General features: G+C 30.6%; 2 protein-coding genes across 5 annotated transcripts in view; one reads left to right on the top strand and one right to left on the bottom strand.

Moving 5' to 3' along the window:
* The window catches only part of C3g (C3G guanyl-nucleotide exchange factor), an 81,728-nt gene that overhangs the window by 10,654 nt on the left and 56,631 nt on the right, over nucleotides 1-14,443 (bottom strand). For 3 of the 4 annotated variants that reach the window (XM_074256473.1, XM_074256474.1, XM_074256476.1), the window contains exons 2-9: nucleotides 8,554-8,989; nucleotides 7,830-8,063; nucleotides 6,260-6,445; nucleotides 5,832-6,136; nucleotides 4,605-4,724; nucleotides 3,445-3,794; nucleotides 1,636-1,834; nucleotides 389-412 (exon numbers count right to left, since the gene is read on the bottom strand). In XM_074256473.1, coding sequence (XP_074112574.1) covers nucleotides 389-412; nucleotides 1,636-1,834; nucleotides 3,445-3,794; nucleotides 4,605-4,724; nucleotides 5,832-6,136; nucleotides 6,260-6,445; nucleotides 7,830-8,063; nucleotides 8,554-8,989 — 1,854 coding nt within the window. The remainder of the gene's footprint in view (nucleotides 1-388; nucleotides 413-1,635; nucleotides 1,835-3,444; nucleotides 3,795-4,604; nucleotides 4,725-5,831; nucleotides 6,137-6,259; nucleotides 6,446-7,829; nucleotides 8,064-8,553; nucleotides 8,990-14,443) is intronic. The other variant, XM_074256475.1, reaches the window with a different exon arrangement.
* Nucleotides 11,367-13,889, top strand: LOC141535751 (uncharacterized). Its single transcript, XM_074255855.1, has 2 exons — nucleotides 11,367-13,373; nucleotides 13,731-13,889. The coding sequence occupies exon 1, from the start codon at nucleotides 11,637-11,639 to the stop codon at nucleotides 13,368-13,370; it is 1,734 nt and encodes a 577-aa protein (XP_074111956.1). The 5' UTR covers nucleotides 11,367-11,636; the 3' UTR covers nucleotides 13,371-13,373; nucleotides 13,731-13,889.

The following is a 14,443-nucleotide window of genomic DNA, read 5'->3' as shown; positions in this document are numbered from 1 at the left end:
CAGCGAAAAGGTTTTTTTCAAGGGAAAAAAATTTCAAGTAAAATAGTAACAGTAAATGGATTGGTAAAAAAAAAACAAATTAATTACAAGTACGGATATTATGATTATATGATCATGCGACAATATGAAGTAATTATAATTATAATTATAATAAGCCGTTGTGTAAGTCGCTCACATGTCTACGTAACCAAGTCAATCAGACATATAATATTTATAAAATTTTTTTTTTTTCTTAAATAAATTTCTCAGTATGTAAATATTAATTTGTTATTGTTATTGGTATGTATTGTCAATGGATTCAAAAATTTATATCTATATGAAAACTTAGTATAGCGTGAGGATGGTTTTGCTGAGGGTGAGATATAAATGTGGGCGTGATCCCACTTACCGGAATATGCCACTGATTGGAACACTGGGGGATATAAAATATATGCGTCAGTTTATAAGACCTAACATAGTTTTATAATTATTTCTATGCAATATTACTTGGAAATAATAGTAATTAAATAGATAGATAGATAGATAAACACTAGAAAAATTTTTTATTTGCACGTGGATTAAACTTAGCTATAATAAATAATAATAAATACTATTTCAAACAGTAAAATCGTGATTCTAACAGTTAATTTATGATATTTAGTATTTAAATATTTCAATTGATTATGTAAACAAAATAGCATTTAATACAACAGTAGAAGTCATGTAAACATCGAAAAAATTTAAGTGTAATAATTAATAATGTTTATCATTTCGCACGTAAAAAATTATAATGTGATATGTAAAAAAATATCCAGAAAGGTTACTAAATTATTATAGTAAGAATTTTAGATTTTAATGTAGCCAACATCGACATTTACAAGGTAAAATAATAAATTTAAACACATTGATAAATACGGAAATAAAATTATTGACTTGGCGTTTTTTTCTGCTTGAAACAATAATTTTTAAAGAGTAAGTCATTATTTATTATAGCAGCCGCTACAAATCACATTTTATAATATAAAATGATAAATTTTGGCTTTTATACTTTTTCACATTATGGTAATATTTAATTTAATGTAACCCCGAAATCCGACGTACCATTTGAAACACTAAAAAGTAACCAGAATCTGATTAAATTTTACAATTTAATTTTTTTTTATCCATGGAAAAATCAATCAATTTATTATTAGTTTAAATTATTAATTATAATAATTATTACTAATTAATTAGTGATACTAAAAAAAATTAAGAGCGAATCGAATTAAAGATAAACAAAAAAATTTTTCTAGCGTGAAATATCTAATCCAAAGCACTGAGCTGCTGATGTAGATGTGTACTCGATTATATTAACCGATCAACTATACTCGGAGTTGGCAAACATATTTTTTTTGTTATCGGAACGAGTATTCAAATCATCTGCAGCGTCAGCTGGCCATAGTTTGTTTCTATCTTTTTTTTATTATCTATTTTTTGTCTCTCTTTTTCAGCTAGTCAGCGAATAATTGGCAGCAGTAGATACGAGCAGAGTGACGATATTGAAATTTAAATGAGCATTATACTCAGTCTCATTGTATAATCGCGAAGTATACTGAGGCGTGACGTATACTTGATCAAATACTGCCAACACTCGTTACTGATAATGCCCGTACTTACTGTGACGTTTCTTGAGGGGCAGAGGCGGCGGTTTGCTCGCGTCTGGACTGTCACTCGAGCTTGTGTGTAAACTACAGGTTGACAGGTGCTCATTTTCTGGTACATTGTCGTACTGAGACGGCAGACGCTCTTTACGCTTCTTCGATCGCTTCTCTGGTAAGGCTGGTGGTATTCCGTTTGATTCCAATTCTTCTATTTCCTAGAATAATAATCATAATGATAATTAATAAATTGTTATTAATTATTTATAATATTGTCAAGGTTTAGAAAATTTCAACTAATAATTAATAATTTAAAAGTACACGGAAAGAACAAAATTACACTGCATATTCTCCCATATTATACTCAGTGTTATCTGTGGTGAAAAAAAATATCAGATAATATCAAATATAATCCAGATTATACTAAATTATTTTTGTATTATACTCAGTGTAATCTCCTATTTGGCTAAATAATTTTTCTGGAGATACCGCGTAAGATTATGCTGGATATAATTTGAAAAAATATCCCGTGTAATTTAAATTATGATCAGTAGAATCTTGGATTATATAATTTTTTCGAAAATTGTGATATTCGATTTTTTTCTTTTTTAATTTATAAATTTTTTACAATTGTGATAATTAATTTTTTTTTTAATTGTTCATTTTTTTATGTATTTAAAAAAAAAAAAAAAGATTTATTTGAACCAAGAAAATTTTTTCAAAATATCTAAATTGTTTTAGAGCAAATAAAAATTTTACTGACACAAAAAAATTAGTTCTTCAATGAAGAATTTTTTTTTGTAAATCAAACTGTAGTTACTATGAAATTGCTGAGAATTACAATTTATGAATTAAAAAAAGTGGTTTAATGATTTTCCGATACTTTTAAAAACATTATAGATGATTTGGATATTTTTTAAATAAATTAAAAAAATCCTAATGCTTTGAGATCCTTGTAATTAAATAATCAAAGTTGAGAGGAGTTGTCAACAGAATTATTTATTTCTGTTGTTAGCTAATTTGTACTCATTTCAATTAATTGAAGCGTGACCAATTACCGTGATCGACATGGTATAAATTATGACAAGAAATGTAATATAAGGTTGACGATGTTGAGATGTATATTATGGTATATTTGTTTGTAACGTGTTTATATTTATACGTCATTGAACTGTGTTGACTAATTCTATGTTATATTTGTATATGCAGATAGCCTGAGGAAGTGCAAATAAAGTCCACGAAATGTCGCTAAATAATAAAGTTTCTTAGCGTTTTATTAAGATCCTCCTACATCCTCCCAACTTTGATTATTAAATAATCGATTTATAAAAAGTAATGATCAACTGCTGAAAATGACCATTTCATACAGTAAAATTGTGATTTTAATAATCACTATCTAATATTTATCATTTAAATGCTACAATTTATTCTTTACATGGAAGAAAATATTATTTTAAACAGTAATATTCGCTACGTGAATGTTGAAAGTGTTAAAATATAATAATTAAGAATTTTGATTTACATATGATAATATTCACACTTACAAAATAAATCAATAAATGGTATCTACTTAATTTGAAATGAGAATTTACTTATAATTAATATGAAAATTTATCAATAAAAATTATTTAAAACCAATATTCAAAAAGAAAAAATCTAGGTTAATATTTTTTTACTGATACTAAATTTACCATAAAAAAAACCCATTTCTCATTTATAAATATGCACGAGACAAATTTTTTTTTTTGTTCTCTTAATCGTACAGATAGATTGTAGTAACTTAAAAGAAAGAAAAAAAATAAAAACAAAAAAATTGTAATACACTCACATTTACCAGTTTTTCAAGCAAAGCCGAGTCTGCATCACCGCTTATAGTGGTAGTGGTGACTGTATTTTTTGTAGAACTAAGGGACGTCGTTCTGTGCGTCACGATCGAGTTCTCTGTGTCTGCTGAAATTTTTTGCTGGGAAAATGACGTTTTCTGGTGGAGCTGATGTTGGGCCATAGAGGAGTTATAGCTCTGTGAATTGTAGCTGACACTACTTTGTTGGGAAGATCTTTTAGATGTCAAGCTTGAACTCGTGGTGTAACTTTGTGATGAGCTGCGCTGGGAGTGCATCGACACAAAACCCGACTCTTGTGTTTGGGTAGAAAGTCTTTCCATTTTTCCTTCAATGCCTGTAAATTACAAACACGATTCATTAAAAAAAAAAAAAATCACAGAAGAATATAAAATTCAATTTAAAAAAAATGGATCAAATAGAACTATCGACCTTGATTGGAGTGTAAATTTAACAAACTTTAGTAGAAAAGATGAAAGTAGAAAAAAAATTAAAATAATGATAATTTTAATGACTTTTTGAATAAACAATTTGATGATTATATAAATGAGTAATCGAATTTGTTTGAAAACAAAGTGAAATGTGGATCGTCAATAAACTTGTTTAATTGCCCGCGGCGTATCCAAATCGATCAACCCGTTTAAAGATATATTTCATCGCGTATTTAACCCGAAGGTACTAATTCTCACTGAAAATTTTGATTGCTCGTTAGGCTGCTAATGACGGAATCAATCATTATTATATTAGAATTTAATAGAGATATTCACCTTACATTAATAATTGATATGATAATATCTCACTTTATCGATCGTTAAACGCTATTTACTTATTTATAGACTTTAATTACAAGAATTATTTTTTTAATGAAAGTTGATTTAACGATAATTATTTATAATCATAAATAAACCCGTGACAGAAAGTAAAAGCTATTAAAACTTGCGTAAAAGTATAAATTTAAAGCCCAAAAAAATGATTTTCAGGACATGTTATTTTCGGTGGCGTAACGTCGCGTTTTGACGTAATTTATTGGTGAGCGAGCCGGATGCAGCAACATAGTAACAGATCCGCCCTAAAATATTTTAAGATTATTTTAAATGAATTGAAACATAGTAATAAAGATATAACTTTGTTGAAGTTGTAAACTTACCAGTTGTGAATGGGCTAAGTATCTCTTGAGGTGTTTGCTGACCCAGCAGCATTGTAGTCGGTATACTCGTCTCAGATCCATCCCACCCGGTGCAATTGTTTGTTCCATTTAATTGTAGTCCTTAACATAAACAATAACTCCGTTCAAATAATTACATACCAATATAATTATTTACAAGTTTCATAAGCATTTAATTTTTTAAACTTAGAAATTTTTTTTACAAATCATTACCTAGACATATATCTCGTAATTCCATAAATATTTTGTCACACATTTCACGATTGCGCAGTAAAGTTTTTTTTTCCATTTTAAAAAAATTTTTTTATTAAACTTAAAAAATTATTTTTTTTACAATTAAATTAAACCAATTAAAAAAACAATTATTGTAATAACTTGAAACAATAAAATTAATAATAATAATAATAATAATAATAATAATAATAATAATAATGAGGTGTTTATGAATGAAAAATATAAACAAGAGTAACAGTAATAATGTTTCACTTTCGACAGACAACTAAAGAGCCGAGAGTCGAAACCAGACTGACTGGTAGAAGGTAGAATGGATATATATGCCTACTGACTAACTCCACGCAGAGCACGCAGGGAATCAAAGCTACAGTTGTACAGCTTTACAGCTGGTTGTCATATTATATATGTGTGACAGGCTGTTTCTGATGCGAGTTCTGCTGACTAATCGCGACTACTGTCACACACCGCGTTGTATACATGTAAGGAAACTAAGCCCAATCGGAATGAAAATGATCAAGCTTAGCATCTGGGCTGGATATTACTTAGACACCTACTGATACAATAACAGGCTTCATGTGTGTCCACATATATCATGAACAAATTCAACTCGGAGGAAAGTGTTGTAAGCTCACACCGACTTACACCAACGCAAAAATACCGGCTTTTATTTACACACTCGTAAATTTATAAATATATGAAAGTTAAATTGAGATTGAATTATCAGTGAGTCATATATAGAAGTTGTTTTTCGTTTATTTCTCTTTAAATGACCTCACATTTTCATTTACGGAGACTTTAAGTTTTGTTTCAAATTCAAAATTTAAATTTTGGCGCCGTTGATCCTAGCGCCGCCAGGAAATTAATCTTCCATTTTGTTTTTCGTCGCCCATTTTGTAATGAGTTTAATTTAACCGAACTTTTGTTGATAATTGAAGCTAACTAGCTGAAATCATAGAAAATGGTGATGAAAATTACCGTGAATAGTCGCCATGAGACTCAAATCCATGCTATCATTCAAGGACTCGTCATTAGGTCCCATAATAGCGCGGATTTCATCCTCATCTCTGGAGTGATTTAAAGCGGAGTCTAGACTTCCTGCAGACGCACTGAGCAGCGACGAGGAATCCTCCGGGGAGCGGCTTCTTAATGAACACCGGTCGAGGGTCGATGCCAAGAAACCATCCGACTCGTCAAGCAATTGCTGGGCTCTTGTTCTTCTCTTTGGTGGCAGCGGCGGTGGGGTTGAAGAACTGTTCTCCTCTGACAGACTTATATTGGTTCTGGTAAAAAAAAAAAAAAGCAACGTCAATATTTTTCTTAACATTTTAGTTATCTGTAAGCTTAATTAAGCTCTCTGTTAATTTATTTACCAACTTTAGGATTATTTCAGATAGTATTAATACCTGTCTGGAAGCGGTGGTTTTGGTGGTGGACTAGAATCCCTCAGGATTGACTCAGAGCTGTGGGAACTACGGACTAACGTACTTGAAGCTGCTGTTTGTTCCAGAATTTGTCTTTCTCGTGGAGTTAGTGGTATATCAGGAAGAGAATTTCGCTGAGAATTCATTTCTGTATTGTAACCTGATGTTCTAAAAAAAATTTAAAACATAATTTTTAGTATTTTTAAATTTATCTTTTTTTCCCATTTTTCTATTATAAACTACAAATTATAATTGTTCAATTATTTCTTATTAAAAATAAAAAAGGTGCATGTTTGATTGATTTTATTTTATTTTGAAATTTGTTAAAAGTTATTAATAGACAAAATAAACAGAAAAAATTTTTTTTCAGGTAATTTTGTAATTTTTAAAGAATAAATTTATTTTTTTTTAATTTTAATTAAAACGGCAGTGACATAGTATTATATCCTGCGCACAACGCTATTTTACGGTAAATTGATAAGCTACCAATATAAATTTTGTTTAATAAAACATAAAAATAAATATCTATATTATAACTTAGATTATATTTTATATGAAATAAATTTACGAATTTAAAAAAAAAATTTTTTTTAGGAACAAAAAATTATTGTTTAAAAATAATCATGAAGTCAAAAAAATTACCAAAATAAACTTAAAAAAAATTTTTTTTTCTTTTATGTATAAAGTTGTAGTGACAAAAAATGAATGCAACTTCTCTATTATAAATGTTTGTTATAACTACATTAAACATATTCAAAAGTTAAACTGTACTTTATCAATGACTTGGCTCCTAAGTTAGAGTTTCTCCTTTAGGCTCACATGCCCTAGGTCTAGCCCCAAAGGTAATGAATCGTTTAATTACGAAATAGGCTTGAATAGCTCGCCATATTGGGTAAATTCAATACTTGTCCTGTTTATAAAGGACTGTCCAATGAATACAAATTTATACCTTAGTACTGCACTTATATTGTATTAACTAGAATTGTGAATAGGGTACTGCTACTGTACTTGAATTATTTAGCACTTTACAGGTTCCATAAATTATCGATAAGTTCCTTGGTCTTGCTCTTCGAGATTCAAGATACAGACTTCCCAATTATTATTATTATAACTTCATATTCAGCGTTAGAGCATAATTACTGACTGAATATTTCAGAAATCTATGTGAGATCATCAAAGTTAAGTTATGATAAGTTATCACTATCTAGAAGCTAATATTTTAAAGGTAAATTTCTTGGACTTAAATATTAAATTTAAAATTATCATTTCAAATGATTTTTGAAAAGAATAAAAAAAAAATTTTTTTATTGAATAATAAGCTCATCAGGGGAAAGAAAAGCTTATTTAAAAAATAAGATTGTTGTCGCGTATACGGAAAAAAGTAAACTGTAAAATTCACTCGGTTAATCTTGAGATTAAGATCTGAATCTTGAAATTATTTTGAAAAGTTTATTGAAAAAGTTGTCGATAGTAAATTTGAAAAGCTAATAAGAGATTATTTAGAACATAATTGATTTAAAAAGTAATGATGAGTAAAGTTGTTTATAATTACCTGTTGTTGGTAGTAATAGGTGCTGGTTTTTGCCTATTTGTTATTTTCTCGTGTGCCAGACTAACTAAATTCTTAACAGCATCCTCAACTAATCCTATAACATGGGTCACGTTCTCCGTGTCTAAAGCTGGGCAGGGAGCAGATTGATCGCCGTGCAACAGCACGTCGTCGCAAAGTTTCAAAAGTTGGGCTAGGGCTTGGTAAACTTGATTTGTGGCTGAGCCCAAAGTCGAACTGTAAAATAAAAACGATAAATTATTTTAGTTTGGAAAGAAAAAAAAAAATTAGTATTTTAAATTTTGTATAAAATCAATAATAATCAAATTTCTAGCCAAAACATTGAAGATACGAAAAAATGATAAGATACCTTTTTTGTAGAAAATTAAATGCTTTACAAAAAAGTTCTTCGACAATTTTACCATATATCTTCTCATTTAGTGAGAAATTTAATTTTAAAGTCACAAAATTTTGAAGCTTACAAATAATATTATCGTTAACAATTTTAATTTTAACTTTTGCCTAAAATATTGAAGTTACGAAAAAATCATAAGAGACTTTTTTTGTAGAAAATTTAATTCTAGACAAGAAAGGCTCTTATCAATTTTATCATATCTTTTATGAGTCAGCTACTATTCAAGTTTTAAGTGGAATCCTTAAAAATCTAAAATTTTTAGTTTTGAAACTTTTTAAATTATAAATAATAATAATAATAATAATAATTTACCTATTCTCATAGAGAAGATAAGACTTGAGTACAGTGTGAATGGTAGTAACAGTGTCTAAAACAATGGTGCCATTACCGGGTAACATCTCCAACTTTTTCTTGGACACAACATCACGAAAATGTAGTAAAGCCAGTTGAACTTGTCTGACATGTATATGAAGATCACGTAGAGGATTTTTTTCAAGAGTATCATTTGCGATAGGGGTGTTTTTTTCCCGAGGGGTGCGGGGCGATGAGGGTGATGCTGCTCGCGTAGTAACACCACCAGTGTTACCAAGACCGGTTCCACCACTACCCCCGCCACCTCCGATACCTCCGGAATTTATCCCCGGTGAACGCATCTGGGAGAATTTTTCGAGAAAATCCTCTTTGAAGGAGCGTGCACGTCGGGCGAGTTTGCTGCCGCGTGCTTTTCCGCTGGGACGCTCCTCTACGTCTGAAAGTATAAAAAAATAACAACTTTTACTATTTATCTTTTACTTGATGAGAATATTTCATTTATATTAATATTCACAGCTGTAGTTTCTTAATAATTGCATACACCTCTGTGAAATAGGAACAAAGGTACCTACTCGAGGATGTTCTCATGGAAATTACAATCCTGCTAGTCCGCAAATGCTGGGACCCAAGATAAAGGCCACTAAGGCCAATTAAGCTCTTACGTGTCTATTTAGCACTCAGACATTGTAACTTTAATTCCTGAGAATTTTTATTTTATATCAGGTGTTAGTTGTTAACACGTAAGGTCAGTAGTTTTGAGAAAAATTAAGAATTAAAAAAAAATTTTATTTAATAATTAAATTAAATTATTAGTGAGTAACCATAATTTATGAAAAAAATTTGTTTTTTATAAAAAAAAAATATTTTTTTTTAATTCAAATTTTCCTGTTTCAAGAAAATTTCTTGTTGTTCCAAAACAATTAAAATTTTCCTGATAATTTTGTTAATTTAAGTCTTTTTTTTTACTAAAACTTAAATTTTGTACGTACAAAAAAAAAATTCACAAAATTAAGTAACTTGACTTGATTTGAGAAAAAAAGTCTCTCAAGAAAATTTTTTGGTTTAATATTATTCAAATAATTTTTTTTGGGAGACTTTTTTTTTAACATACTAATTTTTTTTTTTTTTTTTTCAACAATTTACTGACATTTTGATAAATTTAAATGAAAATATTTGAAAAATTATGATTGCTTTCATTTAAAAAAAAATTTCTTTTGAACGACAAATAATGAAGTTAACTTCGTAAAAAAAGTTCATTTAGCAAACATTTGATTATCAAAAAACAAAATATCTTCCCATTCTCTTTCCTTTTATCTCCACATTAATGAACCCATAAAAAGAGTGCTGGGTATTTATTTTGTTTGTTTAATTATAACCTTTCCGTTTGCTAGTACAGAAAACAGCGTTCATATATTTTTTCCACACTGTTTTGGGAATTAGGGAACAATTTGTGGACACTAGGGATTGAATGAGTGAGATCCCCTGGCATTGTGCCAGATCACGTGCATATTTCTTATTCGTCTGCTGGCACATCCATGCTCACTAGTGTGGGAAAAAACTTTACTTTTTCTGTTTGAAAACCTCGAAAAAATGGATAAAAATAAAAACGAGTATTCCAAGTACTGGAAAAACACTAGTGGGATGTGCCAGCATGTGCATACACGTATTTGTCTTTATTTGTGACCAAAGAATGGATTCACTCTGTAACGGAGCAAGAATCTTTACTTTGATGAGTGTGATAAAATTTAATTTCACTCCTTCTCTTCTTCCTTTTACTGGCTCATACATTTACAAAAAAAAAAAAAAAAAAAAAAAAAAAAAAAAAAAAAAAAACGTATGTAATTCCGCAGTAGAATTTTTTACTCAATTAAAATTCTTTTTCCCAACCACCAAGTGGTAGAATAAGAGAAGACAAGAATAGAAAAGAGTAGATCCAATTACGGGGGATGAAAATTGACAAAGGTGTGGAAATAGCCTTCACTCGGATGAAGGTGAGGAAAAAGAGAGAAGGGAGAGGGAATGGCAATATAGAGAACAAAGACAGTAATTGAGTAAAAGAGACAGTAGATTAAAGCCAATACTCCCGTTGAAAACGTCATTTAATTGCACGATCCACGATCAACAGTCTGTATATGGTAGTGTGTGTTAGTATTAGGACCGAGGCTATTGTTTACACCGACGCGGTCGTAAACAGGTACAATGAATTGAAATTAAACCTGGATGTCTATTTGAACGACTTCGATCAAAAGACTCACTCACTGACTGACAATACTCTATTATTTTCCAATTCTTCCCATGTGTACAAATAAAACCCATTATACTTTATCTAGGAATTCATTTACTTATACTTAATTAGATTTTTAATTATTTAGATTTGTATTTATATTTAGTTGTGGAATGTTTGTGAACTTTGAAAAAAATAATTGTTAATAAGCGACGTTTCTCTGTAATTAAATTTTTTCACTTTGTAACGCTTTGTCAGTTCGCACATCCTTTGTTTACAGAAATATAAAAAAATAGATGGATTTATACATGGGAATTTCAATTACGAGTGATGGAATTGTTGCATAAATTTCGAATTTTTTTTATTAATATTATTTTTTTTTCTTTTAATGATTTTTTTGTGAAATTAAATATATTGTAATAAAAAAATATCGAAAAATCATTAAGGCCGGCGATACATGTAAAAAAAAAAAAAAATCGATTTTTTTTTTTTTTTATATATCGTTAGAATATCATCTCAAAAATATGCCTGTAAATTTTCAAAACAAAATTATCATTATTTATATATTAAAAACTCATTTAAGTGCTACGCCTTAACTCGGCGATTGAGCGCTATTGAAGTCTGTAACTGAGCGCTCGATTCTCGGTACCTGGGTTTCGAATTTACACTCTTGGGGTCTATTGTATGGTTGAACCGGGTCAGCAGATGTTCCGAAAATCTTTTGTCTTTCAATTCTAGGTATACAACCACTATATAGTTAACATAAAATACTTAAAACCAGTGTTGCCGTTATTTTAGTTCAGTTCAGTATACTTCTGGCATTCGTTCTGTGCGGAGTAAATTAATAAGTAAAATAAAAATGCAGTCTTATCCTAAAAGTGAAAGAAATATATCAACCCGTAGTGCAAAACCACGAAAAAGAAAGTTCCATGGAAATCAACACTGTAATAACGATGAAGAAAATACAGAGCCGCAGAGTACAAGTGCGAAAAAACTCTCTACCGCTGACGAAGATGATGTCCATTACAGTGCGCTTCGAGGCTATCGGTTAATCGAGTTTTTTACCGTGTTTACAGCATTGTCAGATATTTTGATATGTCGCGATTGTAAATTACCTGTGAAATTTGAAGAAAGTGGTAACAGAGGTTTAGGTTTTAAAATCGTCGTGATATGCAAGTGTGGTCTCAGAAACATTTTTTCTGGACCATTAATCAATAATGGATATGAAGTAAATCGCAGAATTGTGTTTGTGATGCGTCTTTTAGGTGTTGCTAGGGAGGGAATCAACTTATTTTGTAATATGATGGACATTTGTAATGGTTTATCAGAAAGTACATACAATGCTATCGTCTTGCTGTTACACACCACTACACAGTCATTATTTAAAGCTTCTTGTGTAAAAGCTGTCGACGAAGAAAAAAGTGAGAATGAAAAGCATGAGCGGCCAATCTTAAATTTAAAAGTTTCTGGGGACGGTACATGGAAAAAGCGGGGTTTTAAATCGATGTATGGGGTCACAACCCTTATTGGATATTACAGTGGTAAAGTAATTGATTTAGTCGTTAAAAGTAGTTTTTGTGCAGCTTGTGCTCGTTGGAAAAATAAAACTGACACTGAAGAATATCGTCAATGGTTCGAAGAACATGAACCAAACTGCCAAGAAAACCATAAAGGATCTTCTGGTGCTATAGAAGTCGAAGCTGTAAAGGAAATGTTTTCACGATCTGAAGAATTATTTGGTGTCAAATACGGAAACTACATAGGGGATGGGGATTCAAAAACCTTCAAAGGAATTCTCGATTTAAATCCGTATGGCGACGAATTTCAAGTTGTGAAAAGCGAATGCATCGGCCATGTTCAGAAGAGGATGGGTACTCGACTCAGAAAAACTAGAACAGACAATCACCTGGGAGGAAGAGGTAAATTGACGGAAGCTTTAATTAAAAAATTATCGTTATATTACGGATTGGCCATTCGAAGAAACGTTAATAGTGCGAAAGACATGAAAGATGCGATCATGGCCACTTACTATCACATGTGCTCTACAGATGATAAACCAAGACACGAGTACTGTCCATCTGGTTCCGATAGCTGGTGCAAGTGGCGCAAAGCTGAAGCTTTAGGGGAAAACCCCAAAGAAATTAAACATCCAGCTCCATTACATCCTGATGTTCAAACTCATATTAAGCCGATTTTTGAGGATTTATCTCGGGATGACTTGCTTGAAAGATGTTTAGGTGGTCACACTCAGAATGCAAATGAATGTTATAATTCTACTGTCTGGCGACTCTGTCCAAAACATCTGAACTCTGGACTGAAGATCGTAGAAATGAGTGCTTTTATATCTGCAGGGTTGTTCAATGATGGACTTAACTTTATCTTACGAGTTATGAACTCAATGCAAATAATTATTGGCCGCCAATGCATGTCGTACAGAGAAAAAATCGATGATCAAAGGGTGAGTCGAGAAAATCGCCGCAGCTCTTTGACGACCAAACAAGCTCGTCAAGCATGTCTACAGGAACTTACAAAGAAAAACAAGTTTTATGAACGTACCGAAGGACTTCTATATGGCCCTGGAATCGCTGATTAATCGGTAAGCCACTGTAATCATACTGTTTCTGTGTGTCAAAACTTTAAACGCGTTTTTCTCGAAACGACTTTTTTGAAATTTGCGGGCGGGATAACTCAAAAAGTTCTCAACCGATTCTAATGAAATTTTTTACACGTGTACTTTATAGTAATAGCTTCTAGTTAAACCTCAAAAATTCCAAAAAAATTTTCAAAAACTAACCCTTTTTATCAAAAAACCATTGAAAAAAAGGGTAAAAAATCGAACTTTTTTTTCTGAGGTGTGCCAATTTACGATTTTTTGACTTTTTTTTATTTTTTGTGGTTTAACTAGAAGATATATGTTTTGTGAACACGTACAAACTAATTTTTTTAATTTCAGATCACCGTACGAGAAGTGAGAACGCCCGCAAACTGATGTCTTTTTCTGAGAGGGTCTCGGCAGATTCATTTTTACGGCGGCCATTTTGAAAAAAAAAATTAAAAAAAAATTTTTTTCTGTACTTGAATATGTAATAAATAACCCCACAAAATTTTAAAATGATTCAGTTATTTCTTCCCAGTTTATAAAGTCCTCAAAAAACGGTAAAAATTAAAGCGTTTACATGTATCGCCGGCCTTAAACCAATTCTTAAATTTCAACTCGGGATTTTAGTCACAAATTTGACAAATTTATTATACGGAAAGAAAAATATGGGAACTATTCCTATAATTTTATGGGAACAGTTCCCAGGTAATTATAGGAACTGTTCCCATGAATTATGGGAACTGTTCCCATAATTATAGGAAATTTTCCCAAAATTATGGAAACATTTCCTATAACGATGGGAATGGTTCCCATAATGGTATAGGAATGGTATCTATAATTATAGGAATGATTCCTATACTATTATAGGAACTATTCCTATAATATTATAGGAGGTATTCCTATAATGATATAGTAATGGTTCCTATATCATTATGGGAAAAATTCTTATAATGATATAGTAATGGTTCCTATATCATTATGGGAAAAATTCTTATAATGATATAGTAATGGTTCCTATATCATTATGGGAATATTTCCCATAATATTATGGAAATAGTTCCTATATG

This window comes from Cotesia typhae, unplaced genomic scaffold (assembly GCF_013202065.1).
Source record: "Cotesia typhae breed Kobodo isofemale line unplaced genomic scaffold, CoteBio_Ctyphae scaffold_152, whole genome shotgun sequence".
NCBI lineage: Eukaryota > Metazoa > Arthropoda > Insecta > Hymenoptera > Braconidae > Cotesia > Cotesia typhae.
Note: the sequence above shows the minus strand (reverse complement) of the source record. Positions and strands in the feature narration are given on the sequence as shown.

Excerpts from the sequence above, each read along its gene's own strand:
- LOC141535751 (XM_074255855.1), top strand. The coding sequence starts at position 11,637 with ATGCAGTCTTATCCTAAAAGTGAAAGAAATATATCAACCCGTAGTGCA.